The sequence below is a fragment of the Lytechinus variegatus genome, chromosome 1 (assembly GCF_018143015.1).
Source record: "Lytechinus variegatus isolate NC3 chromosome 1, Lvar_3.0, whole genome shotgun sequence".
Classification (NCBI taxonomy): Eukaryota; Metazoa; Echinodermata; class Echinoidea; order Temnopleuroida; family Toxopneustidae; genus Lytechinus; species Lytechinus variegatus.
The window spans coordinates 62,406,926-62,422,831 of NC_054740.1; the positions used below are offsets into that span (position 1 = coordinate 62,406,926).

The 15,906-nt window shown below is 35.7% G+C and overlaps 1 protein-coding gene across 5 annotated transcripts in view; it reads left to right on the top strand.

Annotated features, from left to right (window-relative positions):
• The window catches only part of LOC121419130 (nuclear receptor coactivator 2-like), a 66,945-nt gene that overhangs the window by 39,851 nt on the left and 11,188 nt on the right, over positions 1-15,906 (top strand). For all 5 annotated transcript variants that reach the window (XM_041613479.1, XM_041613471.1, XM_041613463.1 and 2 more), the window contains exons 5-11: positions 51-145; positions 1,095-1,184; positions 11,546-11,636; positions 12,725-12,919; positions 13,394-13,630; positions 14,262-14,406; positions 14,668-15,578. In XM_041613479.1, the coding sequence (XP_041469413.1) occupies positions 51-145; positions 1,095-1,184; positions 11,546-11,636; positions 12,725-12,919; positions 13,394-13,630; positions 14,262-14,406; positions 14,668-15,578 (1,764 nt within the window). The remainder of the gene's footprint in view (positions 1-50; positions 146-1,094; positions 1,185-11,545; positions 11,637-12,724; positions 12,920-13,393; positions 13,631-14,261; positions 14,407-14,667; positions 15,579-15,906) is intronic.

Below are 15,906 nucleotides of genomic sequence, written 5' to 3' on the forward strand. Positions count from 1 at the left end.
ACAGATGTATTTTGAAAATAAAGCAGTATCTTTTCTTGATTTCTTTGTAGATGCTGAACATGGCGAAGAGGTACAGCACAGCCATGTATCGTCCAGTAAACCTGGGGTTCCTTCCGGAGACTCGCTGGGAAGTGTTTTACTTGAGGTACGTATTAGTAATGATAGGAAAACCTGGGGAGGATTTCACAAAGAAATGTTTGTAACTAATTCATGACTTTACACATGACTGTTCATGGGTGCCAAATCAGATTTGCACTCATATTGAGTCCCATCAGCTAGTTGAATTTTAATCTTTATAGATTTAAATTCTTATTGTTGATGAGCATCTGAGGGCGAATTATCAAATTTTGAGAAGGGTTCAAAGAAAGTCAGTTTTCATTCTATTTTTAGCTGGTCTGTCGTTATTGAGAGATCACGTGTTTATCATGTTTATTTTTTTATATTTCCTATCTTTTTATTTTTAGTTTGCATTGATATTTTCATGTACAGGTGATAGCTCAAAATTGGCTGAATTTTTTTTATTTCCATATTTTTTTTGGGAAAAATCTGATTGGCTGCTGAGCCTACTATATTATGGTAAAGTTATCATGAACAGTAAAGTTTTATGCAATGGGATCCCTGCTGCTCTGGAGCCTGTTGCAGAATGAGTTGCAATCAAACACAACTTAAAAAATCAAATGCAACTTGATTTTGAGCCAACCATACACAGTATTTAGGATTTGCGCTTGATATTTTGAGTTTCGTTTAAAACGCAACCCTTTATCCAACCAGCCGACTGGTGTTTTGGGATGTCTGTTGTGCAAAACCTGCATTTGAAGGCAAATCCTGAAAGTCCTATCTAAGTCTCATGCAAGCTTTCGGTCAACTAATAAAGGAAGGTGCGTGAAAAGTCTGTCATACAAGCTTCTGATATCAACTGTAAAATGAAGTTATGTTTGATCAAGTTCCATTATCTTTTTCTTAGGTGCATTTATAATTCAAACATAGGGCTTTTTTGTTGAAAATATGCCTCAGTTCTTATCCTCTGATTCTGATCTATATATTTCTTCATACTGAAATTTAAACTGTCCCTCTTTTTTATCTTCTTACTTTAGACACTTGATGGATTCCTGTTTGTGGTCAATAGCCAGGGAGAGATAGAGTATGTGACAGAGAATGTCAACAGTTATCTCAATTATCAACAGGTAATGGGACTAACCTTCCTTTCTCTCGCCCCCTAAAGTTTTTTCCCCTTGTTTTGTGGTCAGTAGGCAAAACTGTTCTTTAACCTGTATTGTATTAATTTTTTTGTTCAGCTTTTTGGTGATGATGATAGTGGTGGTAATGATGAAGATTGTGATGATTATCATCACTATGTTCAATGCCATTAGTGAGATTTTTGTAGTCACTGCAATGTACATTTTATTAAAAAAAATCCCTGGAAATTCTACTTATTCTTTAAAATGATCACCCAAAAACGGTTTTAAACTCTGATTTAAAAGTCTTATTTTTGCTGTATTTGTCGTCACCATCATCCTCATCGTTATTTTCATCATAATAACCTAATAATAATCGTCATCTTCTAAACTCTGATTTAAAAGTCTTATTTTTGCTGTATTTGTCATCACCACCATTCTCATCATTATTTTCATCATAACATAATAATAATCATCATCATCTTCATCATCATCATCATCCGTCTCATCATCCTTATCATGGTCATTATTACCACAACGATCACCATCAAATAGTAAATTCTGTAGAAAAAGTATCTATGATTTATTGTCAGGTCTATGCGACTCCCTTTCCTAAACAATTTGGTTCTTCAATTTAGATTTATCATTGAAAACATTGTACAGCAAACTCTTATATTAAACTATCGGTACATGTAGCTGTCTTTGACTATCAAAGACAATACTGTGCATGTAAATTTCATTAGCTGCACCACCAGAAACATTGAAAGGTCGGAGATCATTTCCTATCTTGTCACATAAAGAAAAAAACCCTGATACATATGGTTGATCAATGATCATGAATATGAATGCATTCCAGACAATGTAGAAGTTTGTCCCTACCTCCTTGTTGGTGCTAGTGTGTTATGTAGAATTTTCACAAGCTTGTTGCCAAATTGAAATTCCCACTTAGTTAAGTTCTCATTTATTTAAATACTCAGTTGGTCTGATTTCATATTTGTCTACTTATTTCTACTTTCTCAAATGAAAAATTTTGTATATTAATTGGTTATCTAACCATATGCATGTACATGCATGTAGACTAATGGGGTGTTGCAAGAAAATTGCAATTGATTACAAGTCAATTTTACATCTAAAAGTCAATCGTAAGTGTTGAAATTGATTGTTATTTAACTATTGATCAGTCGTCTGTTTCTTGCATCAACAAGAATAAATTGATTTGTTTTATTTAAAATTGATTCATCACTAGTAAGCTTGCAACTCAAATATGCAATTGATCGCAAATATTTTCTTGCAACCCCCTCTAAGTGGTGTTAGCCCAAGTCGAAAGGGAATTAAGACAAAATGGTGACATATTTATTATTAGTGAAGATTAGATTAAATGGTGTATAGATAAAGTAGGATAAGACAGTGGGGGATGAGACCAAAAGGAAAGTAGACAAAATGAGTGTAGACCAATCTGCAATTTACAATTTTGAGGCCTGGACATGTTCTCATATATTCTAATAACTGGGTGGGTATGAAGGCATCTAAAGATGTCAGGTAGTGCGTCTGCTATAACATGGTTGCTGGGTGTTCCAGTATGTGTGTATATATATGTTTGTGGCCTGGGGCAATAGGTTACACATTACCTGTAGGGCTTTCCCCCAGGGTAAGGGGTGATGACAAACGGGGAGGGAGAGATGGAGAGATAGGGAGACAGACAGACAGATAAGAAAGGTGGAGAGAGGGAGATAGAGAGAGACAGCCTAGAAGTTTAGTGGTGTAGCAGCTCTGATTCTCGCCTTGTAATCAGATGGTCGTGTGTTCGAACGATATAGAATCCCTCTTTGACCTAACATCCTAATACTTTGCCACTCTTTACCCAGGTGCTAAATGGGTACCCAGTGGGAAGTGAAAACCTACAGTAAGTGTGAAATGCTATCAAGTTTTAAACTCTTGTCGGAATGCTCCCCAGTCAGTGGAGAAAGTGCATACATTGTATGCGGGCAAGCCAGGATCTGATGACTTTGGTAAAAATATGTCTTTACAGTGCTTAGAGACATTGCCCTAATAACGAAGTTTGGTAAAAAAGTGGAATATTATTACAGTGTATTATATTATTAAAAAGAGAGAGAGGGGAATGTACATTTATGTAATGAAGATGGTAAAATGCATGTTTGAAGTACTGCATACATTTACTATGTCATATATCAGAAATGATTATCAGTTTTTGATGTTCAAGATTCATCATTCATGAAATAATTTCTAAATGTGTACAAAATTGCAGGTATTTTTTTGTATGCAGATATTTACTTTGTATTCATTGATGATCTTCAGGTTGAGCATTGCATTAGTTTTTCATGTGTATTATGGCTGTAAAGTAATCACAATTATATCAAACTCTGTGCACATCCTCTGGTCTGAGAAAACATCGCAGCTTTCTAGAGTCCTTAAACAAATGCCAGCAGATGTGTCAAGAGGGAATGAGTGGAAAGAACAAAGCAAACGATATTGATTGAAGGAGGAAGAGAGAGGGTAAACTATACAATCAAATTTCTGCTTGAGAAATTGAAAAGATTTTTGTGAAATTGAATCGTCAGAGGCGAATCAGAATTCCGATCTTTGCAAAGAAGCTGCATTTCAGAATGCATTGCTAGGTGTTATTTAGAACATCCACTAGTTGCTGTTGTTTTGATTTTCTCGTACATTTCATATCCTTTTTCCCGATATTTTATTCAAAGACACTTACTCTTGACATTTGACAAGTACCGTAAAACATATTAAAAAATATAAAGTCCAGCATCAACTTGGTAGTTAATTAATTCAGAAGTTTGAAATCCTTCCATCATTCATTGAAGACGTCAGTGTAAGGAATAGTCTTCAATCACAGCGCTGGTCTGAAAAATGGAATTGTAATCTTTTATTAATCAAAAACATAAATTTGTACATATGATCCTTGGTTCTTGAAGCGACAGGAAGTCTATGCTGACCGGTTGTTGAAGACTGCTTTTAATCTTTGTCACAGTGTATTTGAACATTGCAGTGAGATGGCAGAGTGTAGTCTATCCATACAGACATTGATTGACATTCAATATACTGTCAGAATCAGAATATTTATAATTCATCAAAATCAGCATGTATACTGATTAGAGGCTTGTCTAAAAGACTAAGAATTCACACCAAAATAGAGCAATACAAGAAACATCCAATTTGTATGGCTTCACACAAAGTTAAAGACATTGAAGGAAAATTAATAATTTGTTGAAGCAATATAAAAGATAAGACAAAGAAATTTGAGAGATTTTTGATGAAATATTTGTGAGTATGGACTTATGGGTGTAAGATATTCACTTGATGAGTTCTATAAAAAGAAAGAAATAAAGAAAAATAAAGTACATGTATGAGGAAGAAAAGAATTTTACACTGGAGCAAAGAAACAGGTGGGGGGGGGGAATGAGGGAGAAGAAAAAAAGAATTGAGAAGGGGGTGGAAAAGAAGTTAGAAGTAGGTCAATATTGCCGCTTTATTTAAGTAGATAATCCAACAACATATTCAAATTATCCTCTAACAGTAAGGTCTAGATTTGTAGACTAGCATCCTGTGGTCAATAACCTTTTCAGGATGCTCCTGTCCAGTGACAAAAGGGAGGGGGGAAAGTCATGATTGAGACATTTGCCAAATGAGTTCACACTGCAACATAATCATGATTTTAACCTAGATGTTAGATCCTTATCCTGTTAATCAATATTATTACTCTTTGTTGTTATTATTATATTGTTATTGTTAATATTTAATAGTTTTTAAACAGTGTGTATTGGAATGTGCAGGCTTAAACAATTCAGCCCTTTATTTCAGCAAAGTAATCTATAGAAATGTGACATTGGGTACTGGTATATGGAATTTTATGGATGATATTCTCCATATATTTGTGCTTGATTTTTCCCTGCTTGAGGTCAGTCATTCACATTTCGAAAATGGTCATTTTCATTTGTTCCTTTCCTGGTTCATTTTCTGATGCCTTCTCAAGCATGTACATAACATTTCATTTGGTTTCAAAACACTACAATGTGTCTCACAAAAAAAGGAAACGAGGATTTCCATAGCCATATGGTCTTTCATAAACATAAAATTCAGTTTTTCGTCTTCATTTGATACTGAATATGATATGAATAGTTATGCATAGATGACCAAGAAGAGTTTGAAAATTCAATGTCAACGCCAAGTTGCGCAGAAAAATGAGTCGAGATTGTTATGGATGGGATGACCTTGAGGGATGGCTCATTAGCATATCTTTTGTTTTCTTCCGTAAATATCTTTCACTCATCTGGAGTTTGTGGATTGAGATTCAGATGTGAGAGTCAGCAAGAATTGTTTTTGCCATTCCTCAGTAATTGTTTTTACTTCACAGTGTCTAAATAATTCAGTATATTAATATTTGGTCTTGAATTTCATTCTTACTATTGCTGAATTTATGATTGTGCTATCTCTCTAAAGATGGGTTTCCTTTTTTGTGGGATACCCTGTATATCTTTATAACAGAATTCAAGATTGGGTCAACTCTTGTATTCTGTAAACATGGATGTGATTTAAGGAGTTTCAAACTACTTGAAAATACTCCATCTCTCCAAAGATGGGTTTCCTTTTTGTGGGATACCCTGTATATCTTTATAACAGAATTCAAGATTGGGTCAACTCTTGTATTCTGTAAACATGGATGTGATTTAAGGAGTTTCAAACTACTTGAAAATACTCCATCCTCCTAAGTTTCACTTTTCATTCTGGAGATGATGTTAAAGAAATCTTACGTACCAGTATCTTCAAGAGTTATGACTGATCTTTGCCAATATTTCTTGTTGTTGGTTTCTGCTTTTTATATATATTGCAAGTAATGAGAATGCAAAACAAAAAACATGCAATTTACAACTATCCCTTTTGTAAGGTCAAAATGAGATTTTTTGATATCTTTTGACCTGTTTAAAAACGATAATTTTTTAACATTAAAAAATGTAAATCTATCTTAGAAGTAAAGAGAAAGCTTATTCTATCTCTTTATTATTTTTACAAGGAAAAAAAATATTGCAATGCAACCTTTTGGAAAGCTAATATTAAGGAACGGTAATATTTTATTGTCTGGGGAAGAAAAGAGTCAACAGATAGTTCAAGTTTATCCTTTAGTAGATGAAATTTATCTAGGGCATGGTATAAATAATACTGAACATTGCTCGATGAATTCCAAATCCATGGGAAAGGAGAGAGATGTGATTTTCAGAGGATTTTGACTCGACACTATTCGGAGTATATCTCCCCCTTCCTGCGTTCCGTGGCCTGGAGAACATTTCTGGGCTAAAAATACTCACTGCACGTTGGCTTTCCCGGTTGGTGCAGTGAGGGTCTTATTAGATCGCGGAAGGTAATTTTGGCTGACACGTAGTGGGCCGCATCCCAAGTTTGTGCGGCGCTAACGAACGGCCCCTGTGCAGACTTCCTCCTCCGCTACCTTCTCCAGATGCAGGGAGGAAATGCTCTCTGTCAATGGAGGCTTAGAGCAATGAGAACGCAGCCATCGACTTCTCAAGACAACGTGGCCTCAATATTTTCTAGATATGATTCATGGCTGAAATGGGTGCACAAGTTTGATAAATTTTTGCTGTTTGAATTGAAGGACCTGCAGCACTGATTTCATCCAAGATTGAAATGTTCTTGCCAATAGAAGAACATCCTTTGAAGAAAACCAAGCTTGAATTCCATCATTTCTGTTTCATGTATTAAAAATGCATTTTTGTATCTTTCAAGCACAGCCAGTGATTTGAAAAAATGTGATGTTTATCACACGCAACATATGCAAATTTCACAAGTATTGGGGCCTAATTTCAAAGGATCAAGCAAAAACACTCCCTCGCTTACGTTTTGTGTATCTCAATCTAAATTTGGTTGTTTTTATAGCTTCATCATAAATCATGTTACAAACTGTGTTTTTATTTATATGAAAAGGTCAATGTCTGTGAGGGAAAATGTATTTGGGGCTAAAGAGTTATTTAGGTCTCATTTCAAAAAACCCAAACGAAAGAGATAATGTTGCTATTTTTGTGTTCCCATTTGATGTAGAGGCTCATTCTTGATCCCTCATTTACATGTAAATGCAGCTGACATCAAATGAGTTTGACTTGTGTATGTCAGATGAATCTCTTTGCCACAAACAGATTCATGTACAGCAAAGTATTGTTTCCTTTGAATTAAAGATCAGAAATTGAGAATTAGAGCCTTTTTGGATGATCTAGCTGTCGTTGATAAATCCTTCCTTAGGATGATGTTGTTGATATATAACAAGTGAATTTTAAAAAAGAAAATATATCTTGAAAAACTGATAATAGCTTGTATTTAATAGTGAATATAACTATTGGTTTTATGAAACTGGTCACGGAAGTAATACAGAAGTGATTTGCTTGTGTCCTTGTTTCAAATGCACTGATGCCATAAATTGTTAATAGCATAGAAAGTAATTATTGAATCCCTACCTATTGCCAACTTTTCAATCCCTATTGCAAAACTAATACATGTACAGCCTATTTTGTGGGGAGGCAAAATGATTAGATTGGTGGATTTTAAGGGAAAGTGTAAGTATCATTTTATTTAGATTGATCGAATGCATTTTTGTCTTGGTTATGTAGATTGAAATAATTATAACATTTCAGATACTCCAGTTATAAGCCACAAGTATTTCTTTGAAAAGGATTGTAAATTATTTAAATAAATGAAAAAAAATCTTTGAAATCCTACACTGTATCTCATATTTTAGGGGATTTTCGTCACAATCTCAATTGCAGATTTTTGCATTTCCCTATTTTCATTATCATAACAGAGCATTTACTGTAAATCGATGATTGATTTCTGCTTGAAGAACTGCTTTTATTGAACATCATTAATTGATTAGGAATGCATGATGTTCTTTTCTGTATGAATAATTGATTATCATTCCTCTCTCTCTCTTTCCTGCTTCTAATTCTATACAAACTAGCATTTCCTCAGATGTATGTTTTCCTTTGTTATAAATTGATATAGAGATGAAATTATGTGTGGGAGTACTACATGTAGCTGACAATGCCTTGAAAGTAATGATACAAGTATAGGAGTTGTCAGATTGGATTTTCTGATTTTATTTTGCTCAATTTTTCTCCCTGCTTTTTATTTTCCCTATTTCTATTCCTTGTAGTGGATGGTGTGCGTAGTATGTGCATTTACATGTACATTGTACATGAGGGAGAATCATGAAGTGCAGAACAGTTTTGTGGAAGACGCAGTGAAAGAGTATTTAGTTTGATGAAATTCTTATTTTTTCATCTTTTCTATTCCAATGTAGCCATTATCTGATTGATGATAATGATTATAATAATTTGCAGCATTTATATGGTGCTTAATACAATGTTTCTAATCACTGCAAACTATTACCACGACTCTAGCATTGCTTCCCTGATCGAGTGCTCAAGTGTAAAAGAAATAACTTCCTACTGGGTACCCATTTACTACACCTGAGTGGAGAGTGGCAAGTATAGATAACTGCCCTGACAAAAGATGTAAGTGCTGTGGGGATTAGAACCCTGGACCCTGTGGTTATTGTCTACCTAGGGAAGCCGCTTTGGTTAATGTGACTAGGAAAAAAAAATGAATAAAATTTAATTTCATTAACAAACACAGACTTTGCCAGTTTTAGAAAATGAAAAATTGGGGATGCTATAAAGTTCCTCGGTCCTGTTTGATGAAGACTTGTTATAGTAACATTGCTCAATATCTTTAACAATTTTACCATTAGCCAGTCAGATAATCAGAATGATTTAAGGATTGCATATTTGTTATTAATTATAATATAAGTTTCATGAAATGCGCTCTTGGAGTAGAACCATTTTGAAAGGCAGTTACAGTAATTAATCAAACCCCAAAACGTGTTTGAGTGCGTGAGTTAGGATAGCAATGAGATTGAATGAATGATAATGATATCTCATTCACCTTTGACTCGATCCTTTGAACATGCAGGTACGTGAACATGTGAATTACAATTGACGAGTACTTCAATGGCTGCTTAACACTCATCTTGGAGCATGATGTTTGTGCTCTTCGTACATTAATCTGTATTCAATTAAAGGAGAAGGGCACCATGGGAACAAGTTTGCTTGTATGAAACAGAAAAATCAAAGAAACAAATCAGTAGAAGGTTTAGAAAAATTGAACAAATGATAAGAAAGTTAATAAGAATTCATCATTAATGATGTGGACATCCTCCCATTCATTAGCTACATGTACAGTATGTTACAAACACGTTAGAGGTCACAGATGTACAAACTCTCCAAGTACTCTTTTTTACATATTTTACTTAAATTTTCAATTTTTGTCAAGCCTATCCATAGATCAGGGTTTTTTTTCATGGGAGGACTTGTAATAGAGGTTTCATGAAATACTACATGGACTAAGAGTTTAGCATGGGTAAAAAAAAATTGAGGTTTTGGGGTATATGTTTACCAAGGGGAGATTTGTACTTCTATGATATTACAAATATTAGAAGGGGGGGGGGGGGCATAGAATCTTCCTAGCATTAGTAATGTCAATGTTCCAAGGCTCCAACTTTCTTATTCCAATTTTTGTTCACACTATCATAGATGTGTTTCTTTGATTTTTCTGTTTGTATACAAGCTAATCAACTAGGGGTTTAATTCTCCTTTAATAGCATTTTATCGCATTATATTTAAACTTCTGCCATGGGATATCTCATAAAGGTTGTGATTACATGTATGTCTGGAGATTATGTCCAACATGGAGTTTTATCTCTGTATGATATTGACACGATAGTGACATTTTAAACTGTTGTTGGGAAACATGCCATTGTGTATCTTGTTTTATTGTTAAGTGTGACTTTCAAAGTGTTTTTCAGGATCACCGAGGGAGACTATAATAGACTTTACAATATTCGCTAACTGTGATCTGTAACACATATACATATTGCCTACGTGTACATGTTGTAGACCTACATGTACATATAGACTACATGAATTTGTTAATGAAATGACACCTTTTTACAAAACAATTTTTAATAATACATTGTTAACCTATAAATGGCAATTCATCTTTCATATTACAGGACTGTTGTAGAAAGCATTGCGTTTATTTTTTATACAACTAAAAATGACATTAATGTGAATCCTCCCAAAAGTGCTTCTCCTATTTGGTTGAAAAGCAGGGGGGGGGGGGGGGGGGGGGGGGGGGTGATGTGAATGAACTGCAACTTTGCAGTGTTTTTCTTTGTGTGTGTGTGTGTGTGTGTGTGAAGATACACAAGACAGAAAGAAGTATAAAAAAGAATTGCTGACCAAAATATATGATGATGAAGATTTTTATTTTTTGTATGGGGGGTATGACATTCTTGTACACAAAAGCTATGTACATGTAAACCAGTCTATAAATATATGTAGTTAGCATTTTACATTTCTATCATTTATTTCATGTACATGTAGCTCTCTTTGAATATTGTGATCTCTTTCAATCTATACGGTTTAACCTAATTTTTCAATCATTAAAAAAAAACACAAAAACTATCAACTATATTTTCTACTTGCATTTCCATAACTCATTAATGTAGCTCTTTGAATATTATGCTCTCATTTGATGTCATGCAATATGGTAAACACACCCTTTACTTGTCAACTCTTTTATATGTACATGTAGTTCCAAATATAAGTATGAATTGTATCAACTGTGGACTTGAGTGCCTGCTTGTGTATACCGTGTTATGTTAAATGAGTGGCAGGTCATGAAACCCTAAACCTTCATGCAGGCACTTTCACTGACATCACCTTGCAAAATGAGCAAATATAGAGTTACATTTATGAGGAAAAATGAAGTGTCATTTTGTGAATAAGTATGAATAAGTTCATGTTGTCAACATTCAAAATGCTCCAGCTTCTTGCTTATACATTTTCATGGTCAGTTTCATCATTTGTTGGAACTCGAATTGAAAATGTAAATGATAATTACCTCTGTTCATGAATAACCATATAATCAGTTCTTGTTTAGTTAACATTTTATGATATAAAAGCTCTATGTGCTAAAGGAATTTTTATAATGGTATTCTGAGTTTTACTAGCCTGGTATTTTTTTTCAGTGCACAAGTATTTGAAGGAATTGATCCCTGCCAGGTACCCATTTATCTCACCTGGGTTGAGTGCAGCTCAAAGTGGATCCATTTCTTGCTAAAAGAAACCATGCTATGTCTGGGACCTGAACCCATTCCCCCTCTGTTTCAAAGTCCAGAGACTAATTCACTGGCCACAACGCTCCACATTCAGTATATTAAATGCATTTTCTCTTCATTCTTTTCTTCCTTTTCTATTTTATTTTACGTACAGGAGGATCTAATAGGAACGTCAATCTATAGCTATGTTCATGTTGGAGACCATAATCCCTTTACTAAGTGCCTGCACCCATCCACCAGTACAGGTTAGATTATTACTTCCTTAGTAATCCTAACTGGATTTGGATTAAGTCCCATGGCGCTATGTAGGGCATCTTTTGATGAAAATAATAATACCAACGATTACTATAATAATGTAGACTTTTAGAGCACATACTCCATCACAGATAATAGCCAAGCTAAACTTCTCTTATATATATTAATAACAATAAAAAAAGGTGTACAAATCAACCTACAGTGATGTTCAGAAGTCTGTGATCCCCACTAAAAAATGAACATATTTTTAGAGTCTTCAAGTTCCGCCATGTTTTAGATATTTGAATGTGATTTCAGGTGATAAAATGTTACATTCAATCAAGTTTGTTTCTATGGGCTCACAGAACACACTAATGATGTTATAAACCATTTAACACTCGGCATGAAGGAGTGCATTTTGTGAAGGGGTTCACTATAAACTTTTGAGCACAACTGTAAGCAGCTAATTAGATTGAAGGATTTCAGTAGTTTTTAATAAACTGTAAATATGTATTTATAACAACTTTTATGACATACATGTAGGTCCCTGTTCTTGTTCTTTTTGCATCACATGTAAACCTTGCTTCATATATGCAAAGAGTAAATATGACCAGGGTCCCGTAACACAAAGGTTAGCGATTAATCATACACTTGATTTTCACGATTGATTGTGTATTGTAGTCAATGGAATCAATCGTAAAAAAAGTGTTTCTACGATCATTGCTAAGCTTTGTGTTAGGGGTCCTAGGTATTTCCATTTGATACTCCATAAATCAATGCTCATGTCTGGATGAGAGGATTTTTCTGACAACAATGCATTTTATTATTATCATTTTTTGTATTAGGTCAATATTTTTTTATATAATTCATAAATACTTTCAAAATATTAAATCTTCGGACATGAGGAATTTCAGTAATTGATATTGATGATCATTACTAATTATTTTCATTTTATTTCTTTCCTTTCTATATATTTTTTTGTGGGGAGGGGGGGGGGTTGGGGTGTTAGGCTGAAATTTCAAATGTGATTCATGATTGTTATTCACAATTTTAGATCTGCTGTGAAACTTTTCGTGAATTTTCTTGTCTTTGCTTGCAGCAACTTCAAGCATCTGGGCTCCGGATGCAGGCAACGCTCCCCAGTGTGGCCGTAATCGCTCTTTCAAGTGCCGTATGCAGGTGAAACCGGAGAATGATGAATCGCTGGGGGCAGAGCGTTACGATACCATGATGTGCACTGCCATTTTGAAACCGGCCATCAACAAAGAGAGCAACTCCTCAAATAGTGATGCAGGTAATGCTTGAAACGAAGTTTGGACCTCGATTTGTTGTCATAAGTTTTCATCTTTTGAAGATGATTGAAAGTTTAGTGAAAAATTAAAATCATAGCGAGCTATTAAAGGGAATGAAATTCTTTTTTGGTATATTTAGGAAAAATATAATGACAACAAAAATGGTCCAGTAAAAAGGATCACTTTTTGATTTCCCTGTTACTGATAACAGCTGAAACTGTTCAGCTGTTGATTTGAGTGTATACATGTACAAAAATTCTGAATATCTGTACCCTAAAGTCCCTGTCAATTACTTGTGTACAAAAGTCCCCTCTCATTCTAAAATTGAAACGGGTTGTAATTGTGATAGTCTAGTGTGAAGATCAATTTGTTGATCAAAGTTTCAATCAGGGTCTGTGTCTGCAGACTAGTGTTCTTATGTATTGGTGCTCGTGGATTTTTCTTTGACGTTTGTTTTTTACTTGGTGTTTTTGAAGAGGGTACAGTTCACCTATTCTGCATCGCAAGGCGGGCGTTGCCAGAGGAGCACAACTCCATATCAGACACCATGGAGGAGTTCACCACCAAGCTAAGTCGGGAGTATGTGATACAGTCGGTCGACCTGTCTAGGGTCAAAGGTCTTTCGTTCTCACAGGAGGAAATGCTGCAACAGACCATCTTCAAGTACTGCCACGCAAGCTCAAGAACGGAACTCAAGAACCGTATTGATGAAGGTGAGTGAGTGAGCTCAACAAACTGTAAAGCAAGTCTTTGGTGATAAGGGCATGGAGAGATTTTCATCAACATTTGTTGTGGTCTGAAGGTGAGATCTGACATCTTTCCATGATTTTGATTGGCTGAGGAACACTGTTGCTATAGTAGCTGTCAGATAAAACATCAGACAAGGCCTTTTTTACAAAATGCCTCCAAGGAATGTGCTTTGAATGTTTGATTTGAAGTCACATTCTAACTTCATCATTTTTTTGTTGACAAATTTTGGGAATCAAGTCGTACAGATTTCTTAGACTCCCTTTCTTTATATTTAGGTCAATCCAGTGGCAAGCAGTATGGTATTCATATTGATATTCCACACTTATTTGTAAATTTCAGTTGTAAATGATATATTGGAAATCGATCAATCATATTCAGCCATAAAATAATCAATATTACCATCTTTTCTAAAAATTAGGTGATCACTACAAGATTGATTTTGGGACCTCAGATTTACTTACAATCAATCAAATGTGTTATAGGTGGAATATTTAGTGTATTGGAAGTGGGGAACTCACTACTGTATTTCTTCAATCCATAAAGAGTGTTAGGTAAGGTTGATTGATAGATAATCCTTTATTTTTTTTCTTGAAGCTATGGAGAAAGGTAAAAGCCTGATGCCCATGTACAAATTTCAGCTGTCCAAAGACAACTGGGTTAATATTCAGACATCATTCTACACCACACACCATCATTCCGGTCAGCTGGAATATGTCGTCTGTGTCCACTCTGTCATGAGGTGAGTTCTGTGATTAGTTCCAGGGTCTTGTGGGGTTTCGTAAGATCTTTCTATTTTTCTTCAGTAGAAACCAAGAGATGTTTCCTAAAAGCTTCAATAGATGCAAGGTGATGATGATAGTAATGATAATAATAACAACAGCAATATTGAAAATGATTTTGATAATGATTTTGATGATAATGATTTTGATAATAATTATAATGATGATGATGATAGACGACACATCTGATATGCATTTTACTTACGTCTTTACGTGTACAGAGATATGGACCCGAACCGTAACACGCCAGTGACTTCATTACCTTCAACGAATGTCAACCCTGCACCACACCCAACAAATATGAGCAACATGTCGAACATGAAGACGGAGCAGTTGTTGAAAGTGTTTACCAATCAGAGACAAGGGATGTCTCATCAGAAAATAATGCAACTCAAAAACTTAGTGCAGCAAAAGCAACAGCAACAACAACACCAGCAGCAGCAGTCCCAGGCCGGCATGTGGAACAGCAGTGGTGGGGGTGCCGTTGGGGTCGTTGCTGGTGGTGGGGGTCCAGCTGGACCTGTTTGTGGAGCTGGAGGTGTAGGAGGAGGAGGAGTGGGCGGAGTTGGTGGTAATGGTGGTGTCCTCAACCCTGGTGTAAACATGATGGGAAGGGGCAACATGGCCATGAATGGTGGACAAGGTGGGACAGGAGGAACTGCGGGAAACATGCTCGGTGGAAACATGAATTACAACTCAAATCAAATGGCCGGGATGGGCCCGGTCATGGGGGACAATGCACTCTATAACCGAGGCATGTCTGGGGGGACAAATCCCAACATGATGTTCAATCGCGGAGGTGCGGGTGGTGGTAGCGGTGGAGGTGCTGGCACCCCCGGCACCAACAGCGGTCCCAGTGACATGACTAAACGCAACAAGATGCCACCAGCAGCCACTGCTACCACGGGGAGCCTTCGAGGCAACCAGGATAATACAGATGACGTGTTCTTGCCAGAAAATAATCAAGGGAATATGTACAAGATGATGAACAATAGTGGGCCAACAAGAGGGAATCAAGGGAATAACAGGCTGGATGATTCCGGAAGCTTGAACCCTAGCCCTGATACCAATGAAAAAGATGGAGACAGCAAGGATGATAACATGCTGCAAGATCTCCTCAAAGAAAAAGATGGTAAGTTGTGCCATGTACATGTAATCATTACCTAAGCATGTGCAACATCTTTTAGTTATACCTCCTCCCCTCAGAAAAAAGGGAGTTCTAATGAAAACGAGACTGTCATGATGATTTTACTTGATATTGTCTATTTTAATGGATCATGCGGTTGCTGGGTAGGGGGGGGGGAGCCATCTTGTTGTTTGTAAGTTATGCATGTCTGGAACATGTTCTTGTGTTAAGGGAGAAATCCAACAGTTTTGATTGTGTTCCAAACTGGGACAGAATTTCAAATTTTGACAGACTTGCATTTATATGCACTTCCTAACAACAAGAATATTAATCT